Source organism: Equus quagga, chromosome 13, assembly GCF_021613505.1.
Source record: "Equus quagga isolate Etosha38 chromosome 13, UCLA_HA_Equagga_1.0, whole genome shotgun sequence".
Taxonomy (NCBI): domain Eukaryota; kingdom Metazoa; phylum Chordata; class Mammalia; order Perissodactyla; family Equidae; genus Equus; species Equus quagga.
Window position 1 is genome coordinate 50,013,416 of NC_060279.1, and position 27,095 is coordinate 50,040,510.

General features: G+C 36.4%; 1 protein-coding gene across 11 annotated transcripts in view; it reads left to right on the top strand.

Annotated features, from left to right (window-relative positions):
* CHD9 (chromodomain helicase DNA binding protein 9) overlaps positions 1 to 27,095 on the top strand; it is a 228,453-nt gene that overhangs the window by 186,149 nt on the left and 15,209 nt on the right. For 9 of the 11 annotated variants that reach the window (XM_046684201.1, XM_046684200.1, XM_046684199.1 and 6 more), the window contains 12 exons: positions 2,163 to 2,322; positions 2,760 to 2,849; positions 8,980 to 9,083; positions 9,539 to 9,656; positions 10,296 to 10,353; positions 13,502 to 13,544; positions 14,693 to 14,912; positions 16,736 to 16,938; positions 20,132 to 21,040; positions 22,037 to 22,200; positions 22,974 to 23,246; positions 23,987 to 24,155. In XM_046684201.1, the coding sequence (XP_046540157.1) occupies positions 2,163 to 2,322; positions 2,760 to 2,849; positions 8,980 to 9,083; positions 9,539 to 9,656; positions 10,296 to 10,353; positions 13,502 to 13,544; positions 14,693 to 14,912; positions 16,736 to 16,938; positions 20,132 to 21,040; positions 22,037 to 22,200; positions 22,974 to 23,246; positions 23,987 to 24,155 (2,511 nt within the window). The remainder of the gene's footprint in view (positions 1 to 2,162; positions 2,323 to 2,759; positions 2,850 to 8,979; positions 9,084 to 9,538; positions 9,657 to 10,295; positions 10,354 to 13,501; positions 13,545 to 14,692; positions 14,913 to 16,735; positions 16,939 to 20,131; positions 21,041 to 22,036; positions 22,201 to 22,973; positions 23,247 to 23,986; positions 24,156 to 27,095) is intronic. The other 2 variants (XM_046684202.1, XM_046684205.1) reach the window with 1 other exon arrangement.

Below are 27,095 nucleotides of genomic sequence, written 5' to 3' on the forward strand. Positions count from 1 at the left end.
AACAAACAACCCAAGGGTTGTTTATTCGAGTATCTTTATTCAGTAATTGGAAATTTGATTACCAAATATTAAAGGAAGTATTATTACATTTCTTAGGGCTGATAATGGTACTGTATTTTTCTTTTAAGAAGGCCTTATCTTTTACATATTGCTAAAAGACACTCAGATATTCATTAATGAAATGATGTCTTACATTTACTTCAAAATAATATACAAGATTGGGGGGTAAACAGGGTATAGATGAAACAAAATTGGCCATGAGTTGATAATTATTGAAGTTGGATGATGGTACATGGTGGTTCATCATATTATTCCGTCTATTTTTATATATGCTTAATTCCATAATTAAAATATAAATAGGGGGGCCGGCCCAGTGGCACAGCAGTTAAGTTCACACGTTCCGCTTCTCAGTGGCCTGGGGTTTGCCAGTTTGGATCCCGGGTGCGGACATAGCACTGCTTGGCAAAAGCCATGCTGTGGTAGGTGTCCCACATATAAGGTAGAAGAAGATGGGCATGGATGTTAGCTCAGGGCCAGTCTTCCTCAGCGAAAAGAGGAGGATTGGCAGTAGTTAGCTCAGGGCTAATCTTCCTCAAAAAAAATAATAATTATATATATATATATATATATAAAAATAGGCATACAATCTCAATAGTGGAGAGAATGGGAGGGGAAAAGCAACAAAATTTTGGAAGCTGGAAGCAAACAGATTAGTATTAACTGACTTAACCAACCAGAGAGAGCTTAGGTCAGCTGTGGGAAAACGGAAGAACCAAACATAAGAAACATAAGGAAGAACAATCCAGGGGCCAGCCCCATGGCCGAGTGGTTGGGTTCCCTCGCTTCGCTTCGGTGGCCCAGGGTTTCGCCAGTTCGGATCCTGGGCGCAGACATGGCATCACTCGTCAGACCATGCTGGGGCAGCATCCCACATGGCACAACCAGAGGCACTCACAACTAGGATATGCAACAGTGTGCTGGGGGGCTTTGGGGAGAAGAAGAAGAAAAAAGAAGAAGTAGATTGGCAGCAGATGTTAGCTCAGGTGCCAATCTTTAGAAAAAAAGAAACAAAAAATAATCCATAAATAAGATATAACAAGTATGAACTTGTGTGCACCGAACAAAGTAGTCCCAAAATATAAAGGCAAAAACCCCACCAAAATTATAAGGTGAAGTGGACAAATCCATGTAATGCTTTTATTTACCATTGTGATGGAGCATCTAGCTGGTAGAATACAGCAAGGAAAAGATATATGAGATCAGAATGGAAAGGAAGAATCAAAACTGCATTATCAGTAACTGTGAAAAATTATAAATGAAACAACTCAAGCACCATTGAAGATTAATAAATGTGCAATGGTATAGTCATACAATAGATTTTTACATAACAATTAAAATTGATGAATTAGAGCCCCATGAATCAGCAAGGATAAATCTCCAAAAAAAAATCAAGAGAAATACGTTGCAGAATTACATGTGTGATATAATGTCTGAAAACTTAAATGCTAAATATTTCTCCAATATACAAGTATAAATATAAACATGCATGGAATGAAAAAACAATTTCAGAATAGTGATTATCTCTGGGAAGGAAGGAGTGAATTGTACTTCAACTATGTATTATTTCCTTGCATGAAAAACTGACCAAATATAGAGTATGTTAGGATTAAGAGTGGGAATACTTTTTTGTTTTTTAGAAATATTTCACAACAAAAATGTCAAAGAAATAAAATGAATTTAGCTCTCTTAAACAGGCCCCACAATGGCTAAACCTTATTCATGTTATTAGTAAAATTAGTTTTGAAAATCAAGAGACCAAAATTTATTTTGTAACTAGGGAAGCAAACAGTAAAGCAGAGGAACAGATTTGATCCTGTGGTTTTTCATTTGGAAAAAAATAATGTGTTTTGGAACAAAAAGGAAATCAGAATGATTAATTTGAGATACAGAATTGTTGGATATTTGGGGGAAATTGTGTGTGTGCAAAATCACATTCACTTGGGATGGGGTCAATACTGTTACCATTAATATTTTAAAGATTTCTGTATAGCCCACATAGACCTCTGAAAGTCTTCAGAAATTTCTTGCATTGGAAAATGTTTCACATTGCAGATCTTTATATAAATTATCCCCAATTTCATGTGTCCTTCTCATTTTAACAGGCCTATCGGCCCCTGTCCCCAGGGGTCGAAAAGGGAAGAAAGTAAAGACTCAAACAAGCTCATTTGATATACAGAAAGCAGAATGGCTTCGAAAATATAATCCTGAGCAGCTACTTCAAGATGAAGGCTACAAAAAACATATAAAACACCACTGTAATAAGTAGGTAGTAGGGTATTTTTAACACAACTTGTTAAAAGTTTACTGTTCTGAATTTATTAACAATCTTAAAGCATGCTGATTTTGAGTACGGAGACAGTGTGGTCTAGGACCAATGCTAATCTTAATCTTACAGGGTTCCTTCAGCAAATCATGGTACCTCTTATGTCACTGTTGTCATCAACAGAGAGAGAAATAAAACTGGCCTTCAAATGATCTCATTATATCTTACTTGGATATTAAATAATGATGATTGTGAAGATTTTGGAGAAACCTATTTTATAATATGGTAGTAATGAGATTTATTTAATCAGAAGTAATTATTATTTCTTTATAAGAATTCTGTATCCAAATTCTTTTCTAATTTTAACCCCATGGAGGAATTTTTTTTAATAATTAATATCTTTGTGTCTTTTGATATTTTTCCCCCTCATTTTTAGGGTTTTGCTTCGTGTAAGAATGCTGTATTATCTAAAGCAAGAAGTCATTGGAAATGAGTGTCAGAAAGTATTTGATGGAGTTGATGCAAGGTAAATTAAATAACATGTTTTTATTTATTTTTTATTAACGTGATGAGGCAAAAATTATCTGACCAGGAAATTGTATATAAAGTGGCTCCTTATTTAGTGAAATTCACAAGAAGCAAAATCCACTGAATTTAGAGAATTAGTCCTTGCCAATTTGTTGCCTTTCCTCTATACATCTCATCTTTGGCTCTTTCACTAAAAGTTGTAACATAATAACAATAATAACAGTAGTAGTAGTAGCTTCCTGCCACCAAATCTAAAATGTAACCTTTCTATGCTCATTCTTCTTCCCTCTTACTACAGTGGAAGAGTTTATGGTGACTTTTATGTGCATGTATGATCCATTCAACACTCTGGTCTCTCAGTTCCTTGGCCTTTATCCGCAGTCATCTTTTTTTCTCCCCACCACAGCTACATACTCACACGGTCATATACTTAATCTTGCCATCACCAGTAACAGAATTACCTCTTAAATCTGGATTTCGACCATTGCTTACTTAAAATCCTTTGCCTGCCTTTCCCTCTGTTCTACATATGTGGCACAACCCCAACCCATGTTAAATCCCAAATATCCACTTACTTCTTGCCTACACCTAAGCAGTTGAATGTTGCTGGAGAAAATCAAGCAAACCCTGCTGAATTGATTCATTATGAATTTATGAGCATCCTTCTCAAATGAGATGAAACACAAACAAGCTGTTTAACCACCATAACTCGTACATTCACTTTCCTACTCTTTAAGGGGACCATTTCACACCTCTCTCCTCAAACCGTCTTCTCACCCTACCACCACCACCCTCCAATGATGACTTTGCTATATATTTCATGGAAAAATACAGAGACACAATCATACAAGAGCTGCCTTCAGTTCTACTTGCATATGTGTCCACCTATACCTTCCCTTGGGATACAGTAGAAATGTACCTCCTAGGGCAACCCTTGTGACTTGGATCTTGTCTATTACCTTTTAAGGACTTTATTCCTGTAGTAATCTCCTTTCTTCCCTGAATCGTCATTTCCCCCCCTCTTTATTGAGTCACTCTCCTGACATATATGCATATCTTAATATCATACACTTAAAAAAGGAAAGAAACTCCTGTAACATACATAATAACACTCCATTTCTTGGCTTCCCTTCACAACAAACCTCTCTAAAGAATTGTCTGTTCTTACTGTCTGTACTTCTCTACCTTGCATTTTCTCTTCAAGCCATTCCAATTAATCTTTCATCCCCACTATCTCACCGAAATGGTTCTTAACAAGGCCGCTAATAACCTACAGTGTGATCAATTCTCTAAACTTAATCTACTTTGCCATTATTCTTGAAACACTGTCTTCTGTAGGCGTCCATGCTGCTGTACCCTCCTGGTTGTCCTTCGTCCTCACTGGTCTTTCCTCTTCATTTTCCTTTGCTAGCTCTTATTCCTCTCATAGATCTCTAAATTTTGGATGGACCAAGAGCTCTGTCCTCAGCTCTCTTTCTTGTCCATACTTTCTCTTTAAGTGAACTCATGTAGTCTCATCATACCAAATATGATCTATAAACAGATGACTCTCATATTTACATATTCATCCCAGAACTCACCCCTGAGCTCTATGCTCAGAGTCAGCTGCCTTCTAACATTTCCACTTGAAAGTCTAACTGACATCTTAAACTTTCCCTGGCTCTCCCAAATCTTCTGTTTCCAGTCCTTTCCCTCCCACCTTCCCACATTAATGCCTTCTCCATCCTAGTAAATGTACCACACAGTTGCTCTGGTTTCATTCTTGATTCCTCTCTTCCTCTCAAACCCTCTAGGAAGACCTGTTAGCTCAACAAAGTATATGCCAAATCTGAGCGCTTTTCACCATCTCCTCTGCTAGGTCCGTAGTCCAAGCCACCATTATCTCATGTTTAGACTTTTGCAGTCGCCTCCTGATTGGGTCTTTCTGCCTTCACTTCTGCCTATATACAGTCTGACCTTCACACAGCAGCCAGGGTGATCTTTCTGAAGCAAAAATCAGGCCATGGCACTCCTCTTCTTAAGATTTTCCAGATGCTCCTCATTTCTCTTAGAATAAAATCCAAACTCCCTATGAACTCCAAGGCTCTACGTAACTCTGTGATCTGTTGCTTCGCTCTGTCCTCTGCCACAGTGCTCCAGCCACACTGGGGGTCCTGTTCCTCCAGCATGTCAAGCTCATTCATTGCTGTTCCTACTGGTACAACTACTCTTTACCTTCGTCTTCCACAGAGCTGCCTCTTCAAATCATTCAGGTCTCAACTCAAGGTTTGCCTCCTCAGATAGGCCTTCCCTGCCCACCCTAGCTAAAGCAGCCCGCCAGTCACTCACTCTCACTTTTAAGATTATTTTATCTGATTCATGATGCCTATTACTCTAAAAATTACACATATTATTTTTATATTATCTTTCTCTTCCCATTATAATTTAAGCTGCTTGAAGGTGAAGTATGCTGTCTGTCTTATTGATGATTGTATTCCCAGCCCCTAAAACCTAGTTGATAGTGACACCCGGTAGATACTTGTTGAGCAGTTGACTCCTCTTTTCCCTTGGCCTGACTGGATCTTATCCACTTGTAATTTCCTGGGAACTTCGATCTATGAATTAGCCCTCTGTTTTCCTTTCATTAATCTCCCACTCTCTGGCTTCTCATTTGGATTTTAACATGTTGACATCTCCCTCAACATCTATACACACACACAAACATGTAACACTTTTGGACCTAGTATCTCCTCACACTACCATATTATTACTCTCCTTGATTTCAGAGCCACACTTCTTAAAGGACTATCTATATTTGCTGTCTCCTTTTTCTCCTCTCCCGTTCACTATGCATTACACCACAATTCAGCTTCTACTCCGTCACTCCACCATTCACTTTAAGAAGTTCTTCACCAACATTCTTGCTATTCTATGGACACATCATAGTGTTTGTCTTACTTTGCCATTATTAACCACTTCATTCTTAAAATGCTTCTGTGAAAAGAGAACTGATCCGTGGTTACCAGGGGAAAGGGGAGTTGAGGGAGGCCACAAAGGGTGAAGTGGTGTACCTACAACAAGACTAACAATAATGTACAACTGAAGTTTCACAAGGTTGTAAACTATCATAATCTTAATTAAAAAAAGTTAGTAAGGGCTGTTTGTTGTCACACTCATTCTAGTAGTAAAACTCGGAGTAACCGAAATGCCCAGCTATAAAAGAAGGATAAAATACAAAAAAAAAAAAAAAAAATGCTTCTGTGATACCATTCTCCTATAGATTTTCTTTTTAGCTTTCTGCTTTTCAGGCACCTCTTCTACCTGTCTCTTAAATGTCTTCACATAGCCCTCTTTTCTTGTCACTTACTTTTCTTGGGTGTTCTCATCTTTTCTGTGGCATCAGTTTTTGTTTTTATACTAATGTCTTCCAAATCTGTCTCTCTGTGAACTTCAGAGACACATTTCTCAGACACGCCATGATTACTAGTGCCTCCAGGCCTTTACATTCTTGCTGGAACATTCTCTTTCCCCCATTCTCCCTTTCTTACTGCTCAGCTGACATCAGTTCATCCTTTCCTGACCTCTCAAGTCTGGCTTTGACACATACCCAGAGTACCATGTCACAGCACTCATCATGCAGTATTGCAGGTACCTGTTCACAAGCACAGGGGTAAGTCTGTCTTATTATTGCCATTATTAGCACATAGTGTGTGCTATTTAAATACATTTTGAATGAATGATCTAGCCTGAGGGAGTTAAAGGAGGCTTTATGCAAGAGAAAGCACATGAACTGAATCTTTGAAAACAGAAATCAACAACAGGAGCACATGCACGTTATCATACTCCTTTCCCTAGCTGTTAATGACATGCATACGGCACATTTGAACATGAGGCATATACTAAGTGCCTTTTACTCTTTGCAAACAGGAAAACCTTCCGCCTTAGATGATCATCACACTGTTTTGAGCTTAGAGTGCCACCTGATGGTTGGTAAGGGGACCTATCTGACCCACTTTTTTCCCCTTTGGGGATCCCATCTCCAGCGTTCCTCCTTCTTTCCTTTGTCTTTCAGTGCTTGCGCTTTGTTTAGTCCTGGTTAGGAAATCAATCAAAAATAAATATTTTCCTTAACTGTATTTTTTCCTCATTTTTTCAACTTTTGTTGTATCACGGGAAAATCAGTCTTTCTCTTTTTGTTTTGCTGCACTAAGCTAGAAAATACTATGATTGTGACACTTCTGTTTTTAGCAAAGTTAGGGATAATAAGATGTTCATTTAAGTACAGAAAATCTTCTTTAAAAATCTGAGGAAAGGTCTCCATATTGCTTGGGTTAAAAACTTTTTTGGCTAGCAAATCACTTGTGAAACACTTATGAAAAGTAATATCTTAACCATTTTTTATGTTTCATTTACTTATAAGACTTAAAAGTCTTTCCTTTTCATTGTCACTGTTCTTTATTTCAGCTGTATTAGTGTTTAAATATTGGATTCTTGTGGACTAGCTCAGGAACATATTGACCATTTATCAGTTTTAAAGATTGGCACCTGAGCTAACAACTGTTGCCAGTCTTCTTTTTTTTTTTCTTCTGATTTTTCTCCCCAAATCCCCCCAGTACATAGTTGTATACTTTTTAGTTGTGGGTCCTTCTAGTTGTGGCATGTGGGACGCCACCTCAGCATGGCAAGATGAGCAGTGCCATGTCCACGTCCAGGATCCAAACCGGCGAAAACCCGGGCCACCAAAGCGGAGTGCACGAACTTAACCATTCCTCCACAGGGCCGGCCTCTATCAGTTTATTTCTATGTGAAAATTTATTTTGAGTTCCCAAAGACAATCAACTTACAAATTAACTTTTGCCACACAACTTAATTATAAGTAGGAATCTCCCCATTTCTTCAAATCTATAGGCCTTTGTTATTTATGAAATTATAGTGCCAAGACAAAGAGAAGAAATTCTACTTAATATAATTTGTTATGTTTTATTATATCTCTGATTCTTTGAAAATTGATAATTCATGAGTATCAGATAGGGAAATTCTCAACTAGAATATTTGATTTCCTGAGGGAATTTACCCTATCCAATCTCTACTCCTTCTTTGATTGAATAAAATATAAAAATGGTGTTTGTTTATATATATATATTATATATTAATATATTTGCTATATATTATACTAATACATATACTATATATATTAGTATATATACTGTATATATTGATACTTATTTGCTAATCGTTGTCAGACATTAGCTGTCTGCTAGGCTAGAGGAGACAATGATAAAAAAGTGAACATTTCGTTCCTTCTATGCTTGGCATCTTTTCCTTTTTAGAGGTGTTCAGTGTTACTTGCAGAAGGTTTCTGGGACAATATCAATTTCAAGTGATAAGCAAAGTAAAAAATTACGTTTACAAAATTACAAATTCTTAGTAGTTTCATACCCATGAAAACAGTAAAATTACCAAAGAAAGTATCATGGATTTATTATAATTTTTAGTACTTTATTATTTTGTCATTTTATGGTATGATTTTATTTATGTACAGTGTAAAAATAGCACTTTGAGTTTTAATCAAATTATGAATCAAAAACTTGTCATTTTCCTTTACCTATAAGCATTGCTTAATTTTTCAGTGTGATTTTCTTAACAGTAGGGGTCTATGAGAGACAGAACTTGTTTTGCAGCCTAAAGCAATTCTTTTGCCCTTTTAGGGGCTCAGTCTTCTCATATACAAAATGAAATACTTGAACCAGATGATTTTTGTCGAGTTGTTTGCTGACATAAGACTCTACTTTCCAATAGAAACCTTCGTCTATAAATATCTAAGGGAAATTAGTGGAAAGAATATGATTCCTTAAGAGTAAAGTAAACCGTGTTGAAACTTATTTCTTCTGTTGAGCTTAAGACTATTAATTCATTTTATGGTAACTTCGCTGATATCGTGTGATTTTGTAATTTCAATTGGTGGTAATTGTAGAAAATAAAAAAATCAGTGAAGGCAAATTCATGAAGCATTAAAAGAAATCCATGAAGTAGAATCTTAACTTCTTTTTATTAAAAACCATAGTGCTTTTCCAAGCTAGGTAAAGTTTTGCCTCTACTTTGACTTGTTTGTAATAATTCATAATGCCATATCACAATTTTCTTTTAAGTGACATTGATGTTTGGGTCCCAGAACCAGACCACTCAGAGGTTCCTGCTGAATGGTGGGATTTTGATGCTGATAAGTCACTTCTTATTGGAGTTTTTAAACATGGTAAGTGAGAAGTAAGGTAGATAGAGTCGTCTTCTATGTATAGTGTAATTCAACTAGTTCTGAGTTTACTGATTTCCACTCACAGCTTTATTCAAGTGACATCCATGTTATTATATACATCATATAAAGCATACTCTACCCAACTATGTCTGTCAGTCACTACATTTCCTCATGAAAGGGTGGCATATGTGACCTGCTTCTCTAGCAGGAAGCATTCTTATGTAAAATATGTGTGTGTGATCAATTTTTCCTCTTTTTTATTTTAACTGATAAATTTACATTTTTAAATATACTTATTGCCAGATCATGTAATGTTTGTGATCATTTCTAAAAAACTTTAATATATGGTTCCATTAGTCCAGAAACATCATTCACTATAAATATAAGGAATGCTTATGTTTATACATCTTTCTTCTTTTTATCCTTTTTATGTTCATAATTGGTGATTCCTCCAGGTTATGAAAAATATAACACTATCCGAGCAGACCCAGCATTATGCTTCCTGGAAAGAGTGGGAAAACCTGATGAGAAAGCAGTTGCTGCAGAACAGAGGGCAAATGATTATATGGATGGGTATGTGCATTTCAGAGCTGTGAATTCTCCATATATCTCTAGCAACATCAGGGTATTCTGTGTCAGTGATGTTTATCTTTAATGTGGTAGTAAGAGAATTGGAGTTTACAGTCTAAAAGTTAATGATACTCTAGTTAGCACTTGGCCAACAGAGTATGATCAAGGAAGAGACTAGACCTGCCCCACACCCATTCTTTTGATGAGTCCTTCATTTTTCCATTCTTAATGGTCATGGCCATTAAGGCCATAGAATTCTAGGGGCATAAGAAGAAAGAAGAAAGCTAAGAATATTACAATTGAAGAGAAATATGATGTTGTTCATTATACATGTAATAAGGCCTTTATTATCTTTCTTTTCTTACCAAAAGAGAAAAATAAGAGACTATGTTACGTTAATAATACCACATTTAAAAGTGAACTTGGGAATAAATGTAAATTAGAACTAGGTTTTTTTTGACTTACCATGTAACAGCCTTCATGCTGTGGCTTTGGCTCCTCTGGCTAGAGAACAGAGACTTCAGTTCAGAGACCTTTAAAACAAACTAAAAAGTCTTTCCAACCAGACTCCATTTGTTTGTCCTGTCAAGAGAAATTTTAAGTCCGGTACAATAATTATAGCATTTGTTGATATTTTAACAGGGATGTGGAAGATCCAGAATACAAACCTGCCCCAGCTATCTTTAAAGATGATATAGAGGTATGCTTTGGGTCATATTTTAAAATCCTCAATCCTAGTTATTCCATGATTTCTTTTATTTGCTTTTTCTTTTGTGTGTTTTTCCTTCACATGTTTTTCATTATACATAATTCTTCTGTTCTTCAGAAGATTATCTAAGTTAGTGATCAGCTTAGGTTGGCAGACATCACAAGTAATCATTCAGAATTTGCCCAATTTCCCCTTCTAGACAAGCTGGAGGCTGATTTGGACATGTGGATGAAATGGGGCCTGCCCGCATGCCATACTGCTAGGCACTAAGAAACACGGTGTCCAAGGGCAAAATCCCGTGATAACTTAGATACTAACGGTATACAGCAACAGATAGAAACTATACCTGCATAAAGAGTTTTGAAATAGAGGATGGTGCCTGGAGGAATTATGACCTGCTTAAAGCATAGTTCTAAGTACTCTGTTTATATTAAGTCAAAAAGAAGAAGAGTTGGGTTGAAATACAGAAAATAATCTGTGGAGTGGGGGAATTGATGACTTTTCAGACAGGATTTGCTGGTCTTGATAGCCACGGGACTTGGATTTTAATGCCTATATGAGGACAAGATGAGCATAGGCCCAGGTGTGGCAGTGAGAACTCAAATCCTGTATAAAGTCAGAGCTGTCTGACAATCAGCACAGGGAGACAACAAGGACATTTATCTCAGCCTGGACTTGGTATGGGAAAAATTGTCTCCCCTGAGAATTCACAGCCTTAGGCCTGCCTTTCCTTGAGTTTGTGGTTTGATTCTTTTACTTTGTCTGCATGGTCCAGGAACCCTCAAGCCAAAAATGTAATATAAACAGGGGTCCCAGGCTAGTAATACTGATGAGGTACCTGATAGAAACAAAAAGAAAAAAAAACTGTGAAAGAAACAACTTCAATCCAGATTATACTTGAGTCCTGAAGATAAAGCCCACCATAAAATGAGGTCGAAATCCTAAAATTTAAAATATATGAGGAATGATTCACCATGAGTGAATGTTAGTACATGCAGCTAAGAACAAGGTTAGACATCTAAGAATTTCTGATAATAGGGCTATTGAAATAGAAAATAAATAAATTTTTCAATGACTGAAGAAAGAACCAGGATCAAAAGAAGGATATGATTTTAAAAGACTAGGGACATATGAAAAAGAATTATATGTAACTTTAGAATTAGAAAATACAGTCATTGAAATTTAAAACTCAACAAACACATTTAACATTCTGCTGGAGAAGCAGATTAGATACAGCTCATGAGAAAAGAAATAAATTTAGAAGATAGACATGAGGAAATTATCCATAATGTAGCATAATGAATCAGTTTGAGCCAATCAAGATAGAAAACCACATAGTAAATTGAACAGGGAAAGTTTAACGTAAAGAATTATTGGGGGCCAGCCCAGTGGCACAGCAGTTAAGTTGGCACATTCCACTTTGATGGCCTGGGGTTCACCAGTTTGGATCCTGGTTGCGGACCTATGCACGGCTTGTCAAGCCATGCTGTGGCAGCAGTCCCACATATAAAGTAGAGGAAGATGGGCATGGATGTTAGCTCAGGGCCAGTCTTCCTCAGCAAAAAAAGAGGAGGATTGGCAGCAGATGTTAGCTCAGGGCTAATCTTCCTCAAAAAGAAAAAAGAAAGAAAAAGAATTATTGCCTATAATAAGAGGATTGAAGTAATGAGAGATTGGCCAGTAAGAAGGAAAGAGAACTCTAAAGAATATGGGCATAACCTCTGCTCCTAGGGCTGACGTAGAGCACCCAAGGAAGAGTCCCACCCCCAGCAGGGCTGAGATCCTGACCTTTTGGGGAGGGCATGGCCGTAGCTCACTGGATGGCAGAAAAGTTGCTGTGCTGCCACACTGGTACAGCTTCCTGGAAATCCAACCTCTGGAACTTGCTGGAAATCTGCCCTTTAGGGGTGCCAAGGAAGTTTTCCCTGGGGAAGTGTCTCACTGGAGACACTGCTACTAAATCACACAAGGGAGAGGTTGCCAGGGAAAGCTGCTGGCCCAGCAGGTGCTAAAGAAGCTGCTTGAACTGCAGGAGCTGGCACTTGGGAAGCTACCTGTGCTGTGGGAGCTGAACAAGGAAGAAGCTTACTGAAGCAGGAAGTAAAACCCCTTTCCTCCTACAGTGTCTCTCAGGCTCCCATCACTTACAAAGCTTGACATCATTACTGGCCGGCTAGGAAAAAATGTTTAAAGAGCCCAGATCTGTTTTCTCAGAGCTGGCAAAAGAGACAGTAAATTTAGAGCTGAGAGCCAATAAATCAATAGCTAGCACAATGAAAATATGAAACACTTCTAAGAGACAAAGAGGATAGCATGATAATATCTGGCAAATGTCTAATAGGTATTCTAGAAGGAAAGACTAGAGAGCATAAGGCAGAAGCCCTATTTTAAGAAATATCAGATTTTATGAAAGATAGGAATCCTCAGATTCAAGAACTAAAGTGAATCTTGACAGGATAAATAAAACTAAATCTACTCCAAGAAATATCCTGCGAAAACTACAGATACCCCAGACAAAGAGAAGATGTAAAAGTAACCAAATAAAAAAAGACCTACCTTCAAAAGAATGATGGTAATTCTAACTTTAAGCTTTTCTAAAACAACAATAGAAACTAGTAGTCATTGAGACAAAATCACCAAGGTTATGAACGTATTAAGTTTACTGTAATGTTGGGATACCTAATTGGAGATGATCTGTTGACAGATAAAAATTAGATATACACCACAAGCAAACTGTTTGAGGCTGAGAAATAAAAGATTTGCAGGTTATCTAATGGTCAAATATGAGAATGAATGAATGATCTGAGAGTTGGTATATAGAATGAAAAAAAAACGGTTAGCAATAAAACCTAGGGCATATTTACAGTTAGAGAAAGGATGGAGGAAAAGAAATTAGCCTAAAAGTAATCATAGAAAAGGAAATAATTTTAGTAAATAATGACTGGTCTGATTGTCAAAAGCAATAAAGAAGTGTGAAAGGTAAGAACTGAGAGCAAGAAAGTGAAATTTTATTTTTGCTAAATTAATCATTAAAAGTCCTATTGCAGAAAAGTTCTCTATTATAAAGAAGTTTGATTCTCCTTTCTTATCTATGTCATGATCCAGTTACCCTGTTAAAATTTCTATTTTCTTTTAAAAGGATGATGTTTCCTCACCAGGAGATCTTGTAATAGCAGATGGAGGTAAATTGCACTTGTCTTTATTTAGTATTATTTTAAATTTATGTCTTCATGATACCGTGAGATCAATAAACGAATACACTTTTATAGTGTTTCAAATGTATATGAGATTTTTATAGAAGACACCCAGAATCATTATAGGACATACTAGTTGATTGGGAGTTTAACAATATTTTCAGTTGTTTCAAATCTTTATGCAGTGACTCCTTTTTTATAGAATAGAAGCTTTGATGATTTCATGGCTTGATTATTAAACTTACATGTGAGATTTCATCATTATAGTGTTGATTCAATAGTCCATTCAACAACTTCTTAATTCCACGTGCACATTAGAACCATTCTTTATCACTCAGTTTCTACAAAACTTTTCTGTTCAGGATCTTGCTTCTACTTCTTTCTGATACCAAATAGAAGTAGACTGTCGCTAGAGTACGCTCATTCCCAGCTGGCACCCAAGGGGAATAGTGCCTCACCCCCTGGTGGTTCAACAGGAACAAAGGAGTAGTTTTTGCGGAGCATGAATGATCTGCTTGATTATGGTGTATATAATTATAATATTACACTCTGGAAGTAGGGAATTAGATCCTGTACTTTATTGGGTGAATAAAAACTTAAAAGTTACAGCATTGTCATATTGAATTTTTTAAATGTATGTTTCTCCTTAATGACTTTTAAAATGTTTTGATTCTAATTAAATTGAGATAAATTTAATACAGAAAGCTTCAGTTAGAAAAGCGTAGTATTCAACTTCTCATGGTTTCAGTTTGACTTTTAATTTAAGTTAAGACATTGAGTATTTGCCAACCAGTAACATATATTAGACCTGGAAATGCAAGACTTGTATTTTCTGTGCAAGTCAAGTTCTCTTTAAATAGATAACATGGTGGTTCTTTAGTCCGCTGTGACCTACTTCCTGTGAGCTACTCTTAAAGTTTGTTGTAATGTTTTTAGGGCTGTAGTTATAAAAAAACTTTTTTATAGTGAGAGATTTTTGTTTTTCACATAACCAGATTGAAAGAAAAAGATTTTTTAAGTAGGGAGGTTGTGCTGCTTTGGTAAGCTTCATTACAGTATCTGTCTAGTTTTGTTTGTTTTGCTTTTGTTTTTTAGTGTTTTTTTTTCTTAATTGACTTGAGTTTCTTTAAATGTAGATGGTCAACTGATGGAGGGTGATAAAATTTATTGGCCTACTCAGTCAGCTTTAACCACACGTTTGAGGCGTCTCATCACAGCATATCAGCGTACTAATAAAAACAGACAAATCCAGCAGCTACAACCTACTTTCTCAGTGCCTGCCAGTGTAATGCAGCCTCTGTATGAAGAAGCCACTCTTAATCCTAAAATGGCAGCCAAGATAGAAAGACAGCAGAGGTAAGACAATAGCACTAAATTTTTAATATATAATATCTAAATATAGTCGTTCATTCTGAAGGCTGTTAGGGTGTGATTATTTCACTTTATGAAAAACATATAGGTAGGGAAGCTGGTCAAAACAAAGTGCTTGATGGGGGCTGGCCCCGTGGCCGAGTGGTTAAGTTCGCGCGCTCCGCTGCAGGCGGCCCAGTGTTTCGTTGGTTTGAATCCTGGGCGCGGACATGGCACTGCTCGTCAGACCACGCTGAGGCAGCGTCCCACATGCCACAACTAGAAGGACCCACAACGAAGAATATACAACTATGTACTGGGGGGCTTTGGGGAGAAAAAGGAAAAAAAATAAAATCTTTAAAAAAAAAAAAAAAAAAAACCAAAGTGCTTGATGGACATGTATACATGCTCGCACACATATATACACAAATATGGTAAAACTAATAAAGATGATTGCATTTTATAGTTATTACACATACTTTATATTTAATCATTCTTTTGTCATGTTCATGAACAGTGAGGTATGAAAAAACATGAATGTGCAGAGCAAACTCAAAAGTTAAATTATCAAACATCTTTAAATTACATGAAATAAATTCCATTCTATCTTATTTTACATTTTGACATTGTTGAGATATAAGAAGGTATGAAAGACCAGTCCATCCATGCTTTCTACAGAGAATAAACCCTTGGAACTACCATGTCAAAGGGCAACAAATAGTAGTGGAGCTTCTTGCAAGAGACCTTGTGAAGAAGACAGGCAAGCTTCTCTCATCACATAAGCTTTCTCTTCTTAAAAAGGAGGGAATACATGGAAAAGAATAGGAGTGTTTAGCAATAACCTGGCCTCCCTGTTAAACCTGGGTCCTTAGATGTTCTCTGGAAGATAAAATCATTGTTCTCGTTTCATTTACAGCACATTTGTTGTAACCAGAATTTACTGAGTCTGAAACTTCAGACTAACTATCCTACACATAATCTTCAAACCTCTGTAAATAGGGTTCACTGAAACAGATAGCTGTTTCAGTTATCTATCGTTGGATAACAACCCATCCCAAAACATAGTGACTTAAAACATCAGTTTTTTGTTTCTCATGATTCTGTGGCTTGCCCCAGTAGTTCTCCTGCCTCCTGTGGTGTTGACTGAGTGCTGAGATGGGTGGAAGGTCCAAAGGGTCCTTACTCATATGGCTAGCAGTTGGTGCTGGCTGCCAACTGGGAGCTCAGATTCTAAGAGGGAGCATTCCAAGTAGCAAGGCAGAAGTTGCAGATTTCTTAAGGCCCAGCCTCAGCAGTAAAAATGTCACTTTTGTCTCCTACTCTTGGTCAGAAAAGTCACAGGGCCAACCAAGATTTAAGGGAAAGGGAAATAGGTGGCACCTCTCAATAGGAAGACTGGCAAAGAATTAATGACCATCTCTAATCTACCACATACATTTTCCTTCAGTCTGTCAGATATGGATTAATCTTCCTAAAATACTTTAGGTTGCTATAATGCATAAAACTACAAAATACTACCTTATGCTATAAATATGTTTGAAATGTTTTATCTTTATTCTAAAGGAAGGGTTATCATATCATATAATCTTATATCCCATGCATGTTTTCTCACATAATAAATATGCAAAAAACTATTATTATGAAGGAAAAGAAGCGTGGTTGGATGGATGAGTCTACTAGCATTTTAAAATTTATTTACAAAGCAATAACACTGGATTTAATCCTTTAAAGTGTTAGGTTAAATGTTTATTATAGTCATTATATTCAACGTTAATAAATATTTTTTTCAGTGACCAATGTATCTTTTTCTTTAATCTGATTTGAAATAGATGGACAAGAAGAGAAGAAGCTGATTTTTATAGGGTTGTGTCTACATTTGGAGTAGTATTTGATCCTGACAGAGGCCAGTTTGATTGGACAAAATTTAGAGCTATGGCTAGGCTACATAAGAAAACTGATGATAGTTTGGAGAAATACTTGTATGCGTTCATGTCCATGTGTCGGAGGGTTTGTCGTCTTCCTTCCAAGGAAGGTATGTATAAAATTTCTTTTTTTCCTTGTTCTGATCAAAAAGCAAAACCACTAAAATTCAGAAATCTCCAACTTTTATTTCAATACTATCTAATTCAACACGTCAGCACTTTCTCAGAATTGTAAATAAACTGCTTAAAGATCCCCTGTTTCTTAATCCTCCTATTAAAATGAGATCTAAAGAGACTAAAGGTACCCATTGAGTTTTGAGGAAATAGCCGGTGTTTTTATTTAGTGTTAGATTTATGATTGGGGCAGGTAGAAGATAAAGGATAGCTTTTGGTAAACGAAACTAAGCTGTATTTTCAGTCCAGCTTAAAGGAACTGCACTAGAGGGCTGGTTTACACGAATAATATTGCAAGGAATGAGGTCTCCACTCAAAAGACATTTCACAGAGTTTTAGTAGGCAAACAATCACGGAGTGCCTTCAAAAAAAGACAGCAATCAGAGGTGCTAATGCTCAGCTAAGGAGCTGTTCTGGGATGAATGTCATTGTTCTCGAAGCCCAGAGAAATAGCTCCTCCTGTCAGCAGTTCCTCTCAGTAGTGCTGTTGTAAGCAGCCATCTCCATTCTTTACTGAATATGGTTTCTGACTGCTAACCCCAGTGGCTTCCTATGGTTCCTATGGCTTTACTATGGTTTCATAGTAAAAATGTAAGTGGTTTATAAAAGGACTTAAATTTCATGTAGGTTTGTTTCCTGTTTTTAATTTTATTTCTTAACAGATTTGTCAGTCCACTGAATAGGGTAGTGAGTCGCTTGATTACTCAAATACCAGATAATTCAGAGTAGATTTTAGTCTACTTTAAGGTCTATTGTAAGACCATAAATGGATTTAAAAAGACAGATAAAGCTAAGTATTTTGTCTTCTATTATTTATGGTTACCGAGAGGCCCTCTTTTTTTCCTTAATTCTCATCAGCAATATAAAGTTATGTGAATAAACTCATCACTTTTTTTTTTTTAAAGGTATACTTTTTGGTGAGGAAGCTTGGCCCTGAGCTAACAGTACATAGTTGTATATCCTAGTTGTAAGTTGTTCCAGTTCTTCTATGTGGGATGCTGCCTCAGCATGGCTTGATGAGCAGTGTGTAGGTCAGCGGCCAGGATCTGAACTGCTGAATCCCAGGCCACTGAAGCAGAGCACGCAAGCTTAACCACTGTGCCTCTGGGCCGGCCCCAATTCATCACTTTTGAATCCAGTTTTAAAAGAAAAGGGAAAGGGTTAGTTACTAAATAATGATTGAAAAGGTAGCGTTTCCTTGTTAGAAATCTGCGTGAGGTTTTACTTAGATCAGAGTTTCCCAAACAGGATTCCTCACTTCTTAGCACCCTTAATGTCTCAGTAATTTTTCATAGTACTTGAAGTCAAAAGTTCTGTTTAATGAATAATGAGGTTCAAACAACTTAATAAGTATTTATGTCCTAACAATCTGGTAATTGTTTGAAAACATAACATACACTGAAAGAAAAATAATACTTCTATTTCTTTCTAAAATACCCAGTTACTTACTAATGGGATGTGTGCATCTGTTGGGCACACCTCAAATCTTGGAAGTAGAATGGATACTCTCTTATTTCTTGTTCTATGTTAATTTTGCATGGTCCTTGATTTTTTTTAACTTTTTATTTTGAACTACTCTTCAACTTTCAGAAAAGTTGTAAAAACTGAACAAGGAGTTTCCATATAACCCACACTCTGCCTCCTTAGAGTTAAAATCTTACATGATTAAAATCCTTACATGTTAAAATCTTACATGATTAATTATAGTATAATTATCAGCCCGGGACATTAACTTTCGTACAATACCATTAACTAAACTAAATATCTATTCAAATCTTACCAGTTTTTCCACTGATGTCTTTTTTTGTTCCTGGCTCCCACATTGTGTTTGGTTGTCCTTTCTCCTTAGCCTCCTGCAGTCTGTAACAGATCCTCAGTTTTTCTCTTGTTTTTAACGACCTTGAAAAGTATTGATCAGTTATTTTGCCATAAACCCCTCAGTTTGGATTTGTCTTGCGTTTCACATCATTGGACTAAGGTTATGCATTTTTAGCAGGAGTACCATAGAAATGAAGATGTGTCCTTCTCAGAACATAATATCATGGGATTCATGATGTCAGTATGTCTTAGTACTGATGCTGTTACCCTTGATTGCTTGTTTTAAGTGATTTGTGCTGCGTTTCTCTAGTGTAAAATTGCTGTCTTTTCCCCTCTAGTCAACAAGTATCTTGAAGAGATACTTGGAGACCATACAAATCCTGTTTTTCCTCAAACATTCACCCATTGATTTTAGTATCCCTCAGGAGATCTTCCAGCAGTTTTTATTGTGGAATTCTACTGCAAGGAAGAACTGTTCCTTCTTCCTAGTCTACTTCATCAATTATTTATTCATGTCAATATGAACTAATGGATATTTATTCTGTAGGTCATAATTCTATACTATCATTATTCATTTTGATGTTCTTATTGTTCTGAATTTAGCCATTAGGAGCTCCTTCAGGTGGTCCCTGCATTATTTCAACAAGCTCTGGTCTTTTTGAGCTCTTCCCAGCTACCAGTATCTCTGCTTGCAAAGCTAGGCCTCCACCAAAAGGAATATAGCATGGTCTTAAGTTGAAAGTGAACTCTCTCAAGCTAGTAGTTCATACAGTGTTTGACAAATATCACTGTGTTTTCCTCAATTTTTTGTTTGTTGTTGTTATTGTAAGGAAGATTGACCCTGAGTTAACATCTGTTGCTATTCTTCCTCTCTTTTATATGTGGGACGCCGCCATGGCATGGCTTGATGAGCAGTATATAGTCCACACCCAGGATCTGAACCTGCACAGCCTAGGCTGCCGAAGTAGAGTGCAGGAACTTAACCACTACACCACCGGGCTGGCCCCAATTTCCCTCAAATTTTATGAAAGGCTTTGGTGTACTTGTGAGTTCACTGCAATGCCCTGAGTTACCTCAGTGCAGTTAAGGACATGTGGGCCTATGTTTGTTTATGGGGCATTATTTAACAGTTTACTTTGTGTTTATAAGTGAGTTTGAGTAAGTGTTTTTCTCGTTAAAAATATTAAAAGGAAATTCTGGAAACTATACAATGATACTGAGTTAGAGGTACATTTTAGAAGTTACATTATTTGTTTAAAATCTATAATGAAGTATTTTGAGGTTACTATTTTTGTTATTGTTTTAATGTAGAATTCGTGGATCCAAATATTTTTATCCAGCCAATCACAGAAGAACGTGCTTCTAGGACTTTGTATCGCATTGAACTTCTAAGGAAAGTACGGGAGCAGGCCCTCCGACATCCACAATTGTTTGAACGCTTGAAGCTTTGCCATCCAAATCCAGACTTACCTGTCTGGTGGGAGTGTGGCCCTCATGATAGGGACTTGCTTATTGGAGCTGCTAAACATGGGGTGAGCCGAACAGACTATCACATTCTTCGTGATCCTGAACTCTCATTTATGGCAGCTCAAAGGAACTACAGTCAAAGTAAGATGGCTCATTCAAGGACTTCTACCCCACTTTTACAGCAATATCAAGTAGCACTTTCTGCTTCTCCTCTTACCTCTCTACCTAGGCTCCTAGATGCAAAAGGTATTGTTCTAGAGGATGTGAAAGTTAAAAGTGAAAACCTTAAAGAGGAGCCTCAGTCTTCTGAAGAAGAATCTATGTCTTCTGAGGAAACCAGGACACTAATAAAGTCTGAGCCTGTAAGTCCAAAGAATGGTATTTTACCACAGGCTACTGGAAACCAGAAATCTGGTGGAAAAGGTGAAGCAGACAGACGCATGGTTGCAGCCAGAACAGAACCCCTAACTCCAAACCCAGCTTCTAAGAAACAGCGAGTCCACAAAAGAGGATCGGAGTCTAGTTCTGATTCTGACTCCGATTCTGAGAGGTCGTCCTGTTCTTCCAGATCCTCTTCTTCCTCGTCTTCCTCCTCGTCTTGTTCCCACTCTCAATCAGGCTCTAGTTCTTCTTCGTCCTCCTCTTGTTCTTCAGCATCATCTTCGTCTTCATCCTCGTCCTCCTCCTCATCCTCCTCCTCTTCATCTTCATCAGAAGAAAGTGACAGTGAAGAAGAGGAAGTCCAAAAGCGAGGTATATGCATAAAATACTTTTGCTATTTTAAGACATTTCAAGTGAAAATGAAAAGGATTGATTCAAGTAACTTAAGTATGTTTAACATTGTTAGCTAAAATTTTATATGTACAGATTTTCTTAGAGAAGCACTATTGAAAAGGAAACTAGAATTACTGGTATACACTCCCTGTTCAGTATTCAAGGAATTGCAAAATGGATTAGTCAAACAGAGGAATTAGAGATTTTACATGTAATTTTATTTCTTTGTGATTGCCTTAAATTTAGTATTATATTTTCCTGGAACAAGTTGATCAGTGAACAAACAAAGATAATATTTTGTAACAGCCACCAGGATTCTTAGATTAAGCAATCAGACCAACAAGAGTATCATAAGCCCTACTTGGCAGCTGCCTAATCAGAAAGACATAGGAACTGCAGCTTATCAGTAGAGTAGTACTAAATAGTCCTCTTCTGCAGGTGTCCTTGCAGCAGTCCAGCAGTTCACGTGCAAGGAAATGAGTATCAAGTGGGTGCAGGAGCCACTCTAGCTGAAAGAGCCTCATACCCCACAGAGCCAGAATGTCCTGTAACAGCTCCTTAGGCATAATTTCAGGGTTGCCACAATGGACATCTCTGAGCAGAGATGAGGGTCCCCTGAGAGAATTACAGTATCCCCAACAGGTATTTATGGTCCTCCCAGTCCAGATGCAGTCTATCAATCAGTTTATCTGTTTCCAGGGAAACAGCGTGAACTAAGGGTCAAATTTTCATGGAGAAAGGGACGTTTTGTTAACCCTTTGTTCTCAAACTCCTTGATGCCATTTATTTTGCTTTTATGCTAATTTTAAAAATAATGAGTACCTTGTTGTAGTCTAGGTAAATTTTTTCCCTTTTTTACCATTTGTTTTTACTTCTTTTGCATTTTCAAATATATCTGAATAATTGTATGAGATTTGAAAAGTGTATGTAAATTGTTTTATGTAGTCTTTTTTATACAGTGATAATTGTTTTTAGGAGAAGGTACCCCTCACAGGAAAGCCTATGATGAAGAAAGTGTTGCATCACTGAGCACTACCCAGGATGAGACCCAGGATAGTTTCCAGATGAACAATGGGACACCAGAGTCTGCTTATATCTTACAAGGTGGATACATGTTGGCAGCTTCTTATTGGCCAAAGGTAAATGAATAATTTATTGCTGGAATAGATCATTTTGTGGGTATTTTTCTATATTGCTTTAATGATAGATATTCTTGTTATGTAGAAAAATAGGTCACTATAAAATGTAGGATGATATTTTGGTTGTTAGCATTAAAAGTATCCATTATTACTGTCAAGTAAATTATTAAATATAAAAATTAAATGTATATGTTTCCCAACATAACCTTAGAATGTTCAGAATAAAAGATAATGAATGCTTGCATTCACAGACAAGATAATATTCAAGTACTTTTTATGAAATAAGTGCTTTCAACTGTGTCTCCTTGCAGAAATTTACCATAATCAATTGTGACCTAGGAAAAAAGTTCACTTAAGTACATGTACATTCAGTGGTAGAAGTTCAGATTGGATTAATAGAATTCTTCCAGTGCGTGACTAGACTAGTACAAGAGTACTTACCTTTAGGAGTGAGGTTGGGAAATGGAGGAGTGGAGAACTCTCTACTCTTTTATACACTTCTGAGTTGTTTGAATTTTTTACAAGGAACCTGTACCACTATACTAAGTATAAAAACAAAGGAATAGGAAAATATCTTTATAATACTTTTTAACTTTACCAATGGAATTTATACTGGAATAACTTCTTACAGAATTGTAATATCTGTGTGAGAATATGAATGCATCCCAGTCACACGTATGTTGTACCAGGTTAAATCCATCAAGGCTCTGAGCCATTTGATCTCCAGAGCTCTAATTAATAAAGTTGTCCTTTGACATCGTATTCTTTTCCAGGATCGTGTGATGATCAACCGGTTGGACAGTATTTGTCAAACGGTTCTGAAAGGGAAGTGGCCTTCAGTTAGAAGAAGTTATGATGCCAACACAGTGGCTTCTTTCTATACCACAAAACTGCTGGACAGCCCTGGTGCAGCTACAGAATATAGCGAGCCCAGTGTACCCACTCCTCCAGGTGCCGGTGTTAAAGAAGAACATGATCAGTCGACACAGATGTCAAAGGTGAAGAAGCATGTACGAGAAAAGGAGTTTACAGTGAAAATCAAAGACGTATGTTTATTTTTATTGCCCTAGGACCTGATTGCGATTGCGGTGTGCAGCATGCTTTTCCTGCAAATGGCTGCCTGCTCTTACTCTTACTTCCTTCACATACTTGTTTTCTGGTATTTGGATTGTTTTCTTTTTGATATCTAGGTTATTAAACTTGAATATTCTACTAGAGGGATCATCATTAAATGTGTTTCTCTACCTATACTTCTGAAAATAGTCCTTCTGCTGATCAAGATGCTTTCATAAACAGTCTGACAATTTCTAATTGTTTTGGTTCTTTTATATAATATTTAAATCGTATGTCACTGCACTTTCTGTTTTAAACATTTAACATGCGCTATTATCAGTAACATTTCATTTTTCAGTATGATTTTTGAAGCTAAATTGATTACTTGGTATCTACAACATGGGTAATATCCTGTAAAATGTCGCACGAATAATGTACGTAGAGACGTATGTCTGAAGCTGAAAGTGTTATAATGTACTAGTCACATGGAAAACTTTGTTTTGCTCAGAAAAGTGTATAGTACCTGGATTTTTTTTCATTTAAGATAGAAATTTTAATATTCATTATAGAAATCAGTTACATGTTTTCTTCAATTGATTTATGAACAAGAAGAGAAACTGATTAATGTTTCAGGGTTTTTAATTCAGTTTTTCTAAGTAAAAAATTTCTCTTGGTATCATGCGGTGAGATTTTTTTAATTGTTTCCTTCTTAATAATGGTGTTTGTTGAACAGGAAGGTGGTTTGAAGTTGACGTTTCAGAAGCAAGGAGCTGCTCAGAAAAGACCATTCGACAGTGAAGACGGTGCTCCGGGGCAGCAGCAGTACCTCACGAGGCTCCGGGAGCTTCAGAGCGCATCCGAGACCAGCCTCGCCAGCTTTCCAAAATCTCTGCCAGTATCAGGTGAATATGCTAATAGTAATTGCCTTACCATGAAATATTCCCTGTCATTTCCAAATTGTTTTATTTACTCTTGTAAATAAATAAAAATTCATTTATTCTTAAGTGTTGGGACCTCTCTTAAGTCTGTAAAGTAATCAGTATAATTTTAAATATAAATAAATACTTAATTTTTAATATGACATTTTAAAGCGTAGAGGATAATTTAGTTTGAGGGGCTTGAATATTTGGGTAGAAATCTCATTTTCTCAAGTAACTTTATACAGACAAAAGTTGAAACAGCATTTCAATATGAAAGCATACTGTGAATTTAAAGACAAACACCTAAGTCACAAATTAATGGTGATTGGTAGAGGAAGTTAAAATGAGAAGTTTTAGAAAGACTTTAGAGATTGCATAGTCCAGGCGTCTGTAGGATATAGGAATTGTTTATGACTAATCTCGGAAAGATAGTCTTTCATTGTAATGGAATACTTTGTAGGAACAAGATTGTTACTACCTTAAACAAACCTTTTTATTATTCAGTGGCTCTAATTATCACAAAATTCCTTCTTATTTGGAAGCAAATTTTCCCTGCAATTGGCTCTTCTCAGTGATTGAAGTTCTATATTTAAAGTCATCACAGAATTAACCTATTCCTGTCTACATGATAATCTTAACATTGTAAAAGCAATGATTATATCTCCCCTTGAGATTATCTGTATTTCTTCTAACCTTTTGACAATTTGGATCAACAAGTGTTTATTAAATACCGAATTGGTGCCATGTGTTAACGTGCTTTGTTTATCTTGGTCTAGTTCTACTTTAATTTGTCTGTGTCCCTCTTAAATATGGTGTCAAGAATTGAGAATTTTACTCAAGATCAACAGTCTCAATGTGTGGACCACAGCATACTAATCTTAAAAAATGCAGGTTTTCAAATATGGCAGATGAATGATTGAATTTCCTTTATACCTTCCCTTTGCATAAGGCTAAGGACTCTATTCAGTATTCTACGAAATCTAGTTGCCATGCAATACTTGGAAACGTTTCAAAACTCCTACTGCGCACATGTGTGTATGTGCACTTTGTGTGGAATTTCTATAATTTGGGAAAATGATGCTTTATTTTAAGTGTTAAATTGACTGCTATTTTCAATTGCTGCTATTACCACTTTTTAATTATAAATTATAATTAAATTATAAGTTGATGAGAGTTATTAGCTTCACTTTGGTCTCATGGATTCGTTAACCATTCAGTGTAATTCTCCAATTATTGGATTTTCAGACATGTATGAATTTCAGTTAAAATATGAATCAGCCATACTTCTGTTACTATTACTGAAGTATAAGTCCCCCAAATTGTGCTTTACAATGACGGTGTTGTTATCAAGGGGCTCTTTTTCTCACGAGGAAATGGGAACAGATGGGGAAAGATAAGCTGTGGGCTTTTTTGCCCAGCCTAAGTAGAGTTTAATAATACCACTGCTCGTGCCCTGATAACCTCACTATAAAATGGGATTGATTCTTCTACTATCTGGACAACTCTTGCAGCTAAAGGTAGTACAACCTTTGCCTTTGAGCAATTCTTTGGTAAAGAATACTGTTTTTAATAGTATCTATAGTAATTGTAACACTAATTTCCAGCTGTACAAAATATCAAAAAGTCTCAAACATTAAAACTAGATGCAGTTATTATCTAAGCATTGTATCTCATCCATCTTAATAATTGCAAATGTGAAATCTAGATCTGTCTTCCTACATGACTCTTAGGAAATCAGTTAACATTTTTGAGCCACTTTTCTTGTTTGTGAAATGAGGTTATGGAGGAGGAGAGACGTAGCATGTTGAGTGGATTAAATAGGATATGTAAAGTGGCTAATATGGAGCTTGGCACATAATTAGATGCTAAACAGATGTTAAAATTTGGTACTCACAGGTTTTAGAGTTATATGCTCAACAAATGCTATTACTATAATTCTTAATATTCCAAAGCCTAGGCCCTTTTTATGTTTATGTGGATACCCCCTGAATTTTATCTGATAGCTTCAAGTAAAGATACAGAATATAATGTAATTTAATTAATGAAGGATAGTAAAATGGCATAAATTATAACAAGAAGACAAAACTAATGAGCCCATTCCAGAAACTACCTGGAATAGTGAACAAATGATGGTAGAGCCAAACAGCCTGGGGTTGAATGCTGGCATTTACCAGCTGTTGTGACATTGGGCCCATGACTTAACATTTCTGATCTCATTCGTAAAATGCACTTAGTAATACCCCTGTGTTTTTGTTTCATTTTGTTTTTGATGATTTAAGAAAACATTTATAAAACGTAGTCCAGTGTATGGCACCATAAATAGGCATTCAATAGAAAGAAACTATTTTTAATGTTGTTACACTTGCAATGTTGTTACAGTTGCAATATTGTCTTTACAGGTAAAGACAACACAGACTTTATAGAATAGAATAGGTTAAATTTTCCATTTTGGATTCTAACTTAAATCAGTGGTATTTATAAAAATCACTCAGAAATAAGTCAAGGTAACTGGCGCTTTTTAAAACAGAAGTCAAGGTGGAATATACCAAATGAATGGCCAAATAAGATATCTTTATAAATGGACACATGAGTGTGTGCAAATGATGTTTTTCCTAAATAACTACATTAAGTACTTCTTTTTTATATAGCACTGGAATAACAGTAAAGGGAAAGTAAAAGAAACGCAAGACGCTCTCTCTGCCTTTCAGTTGCTTCATAGACTAGACCTACACATTAAAATATTAGACAGTACATTAAAAAACAAGATGATATGTTTTGCTAACCAGAACATTATAGTTAATAAATACTAGAGAAGAGGGAAGTCACTGCTGTCTAGAAACTTAGGCAAGTCCTGTGGAAGAGGCAAAATTGAACAGGATTTATAAGAAGAAGATGCAATAATAGTCGTTCTGGAAAATGACA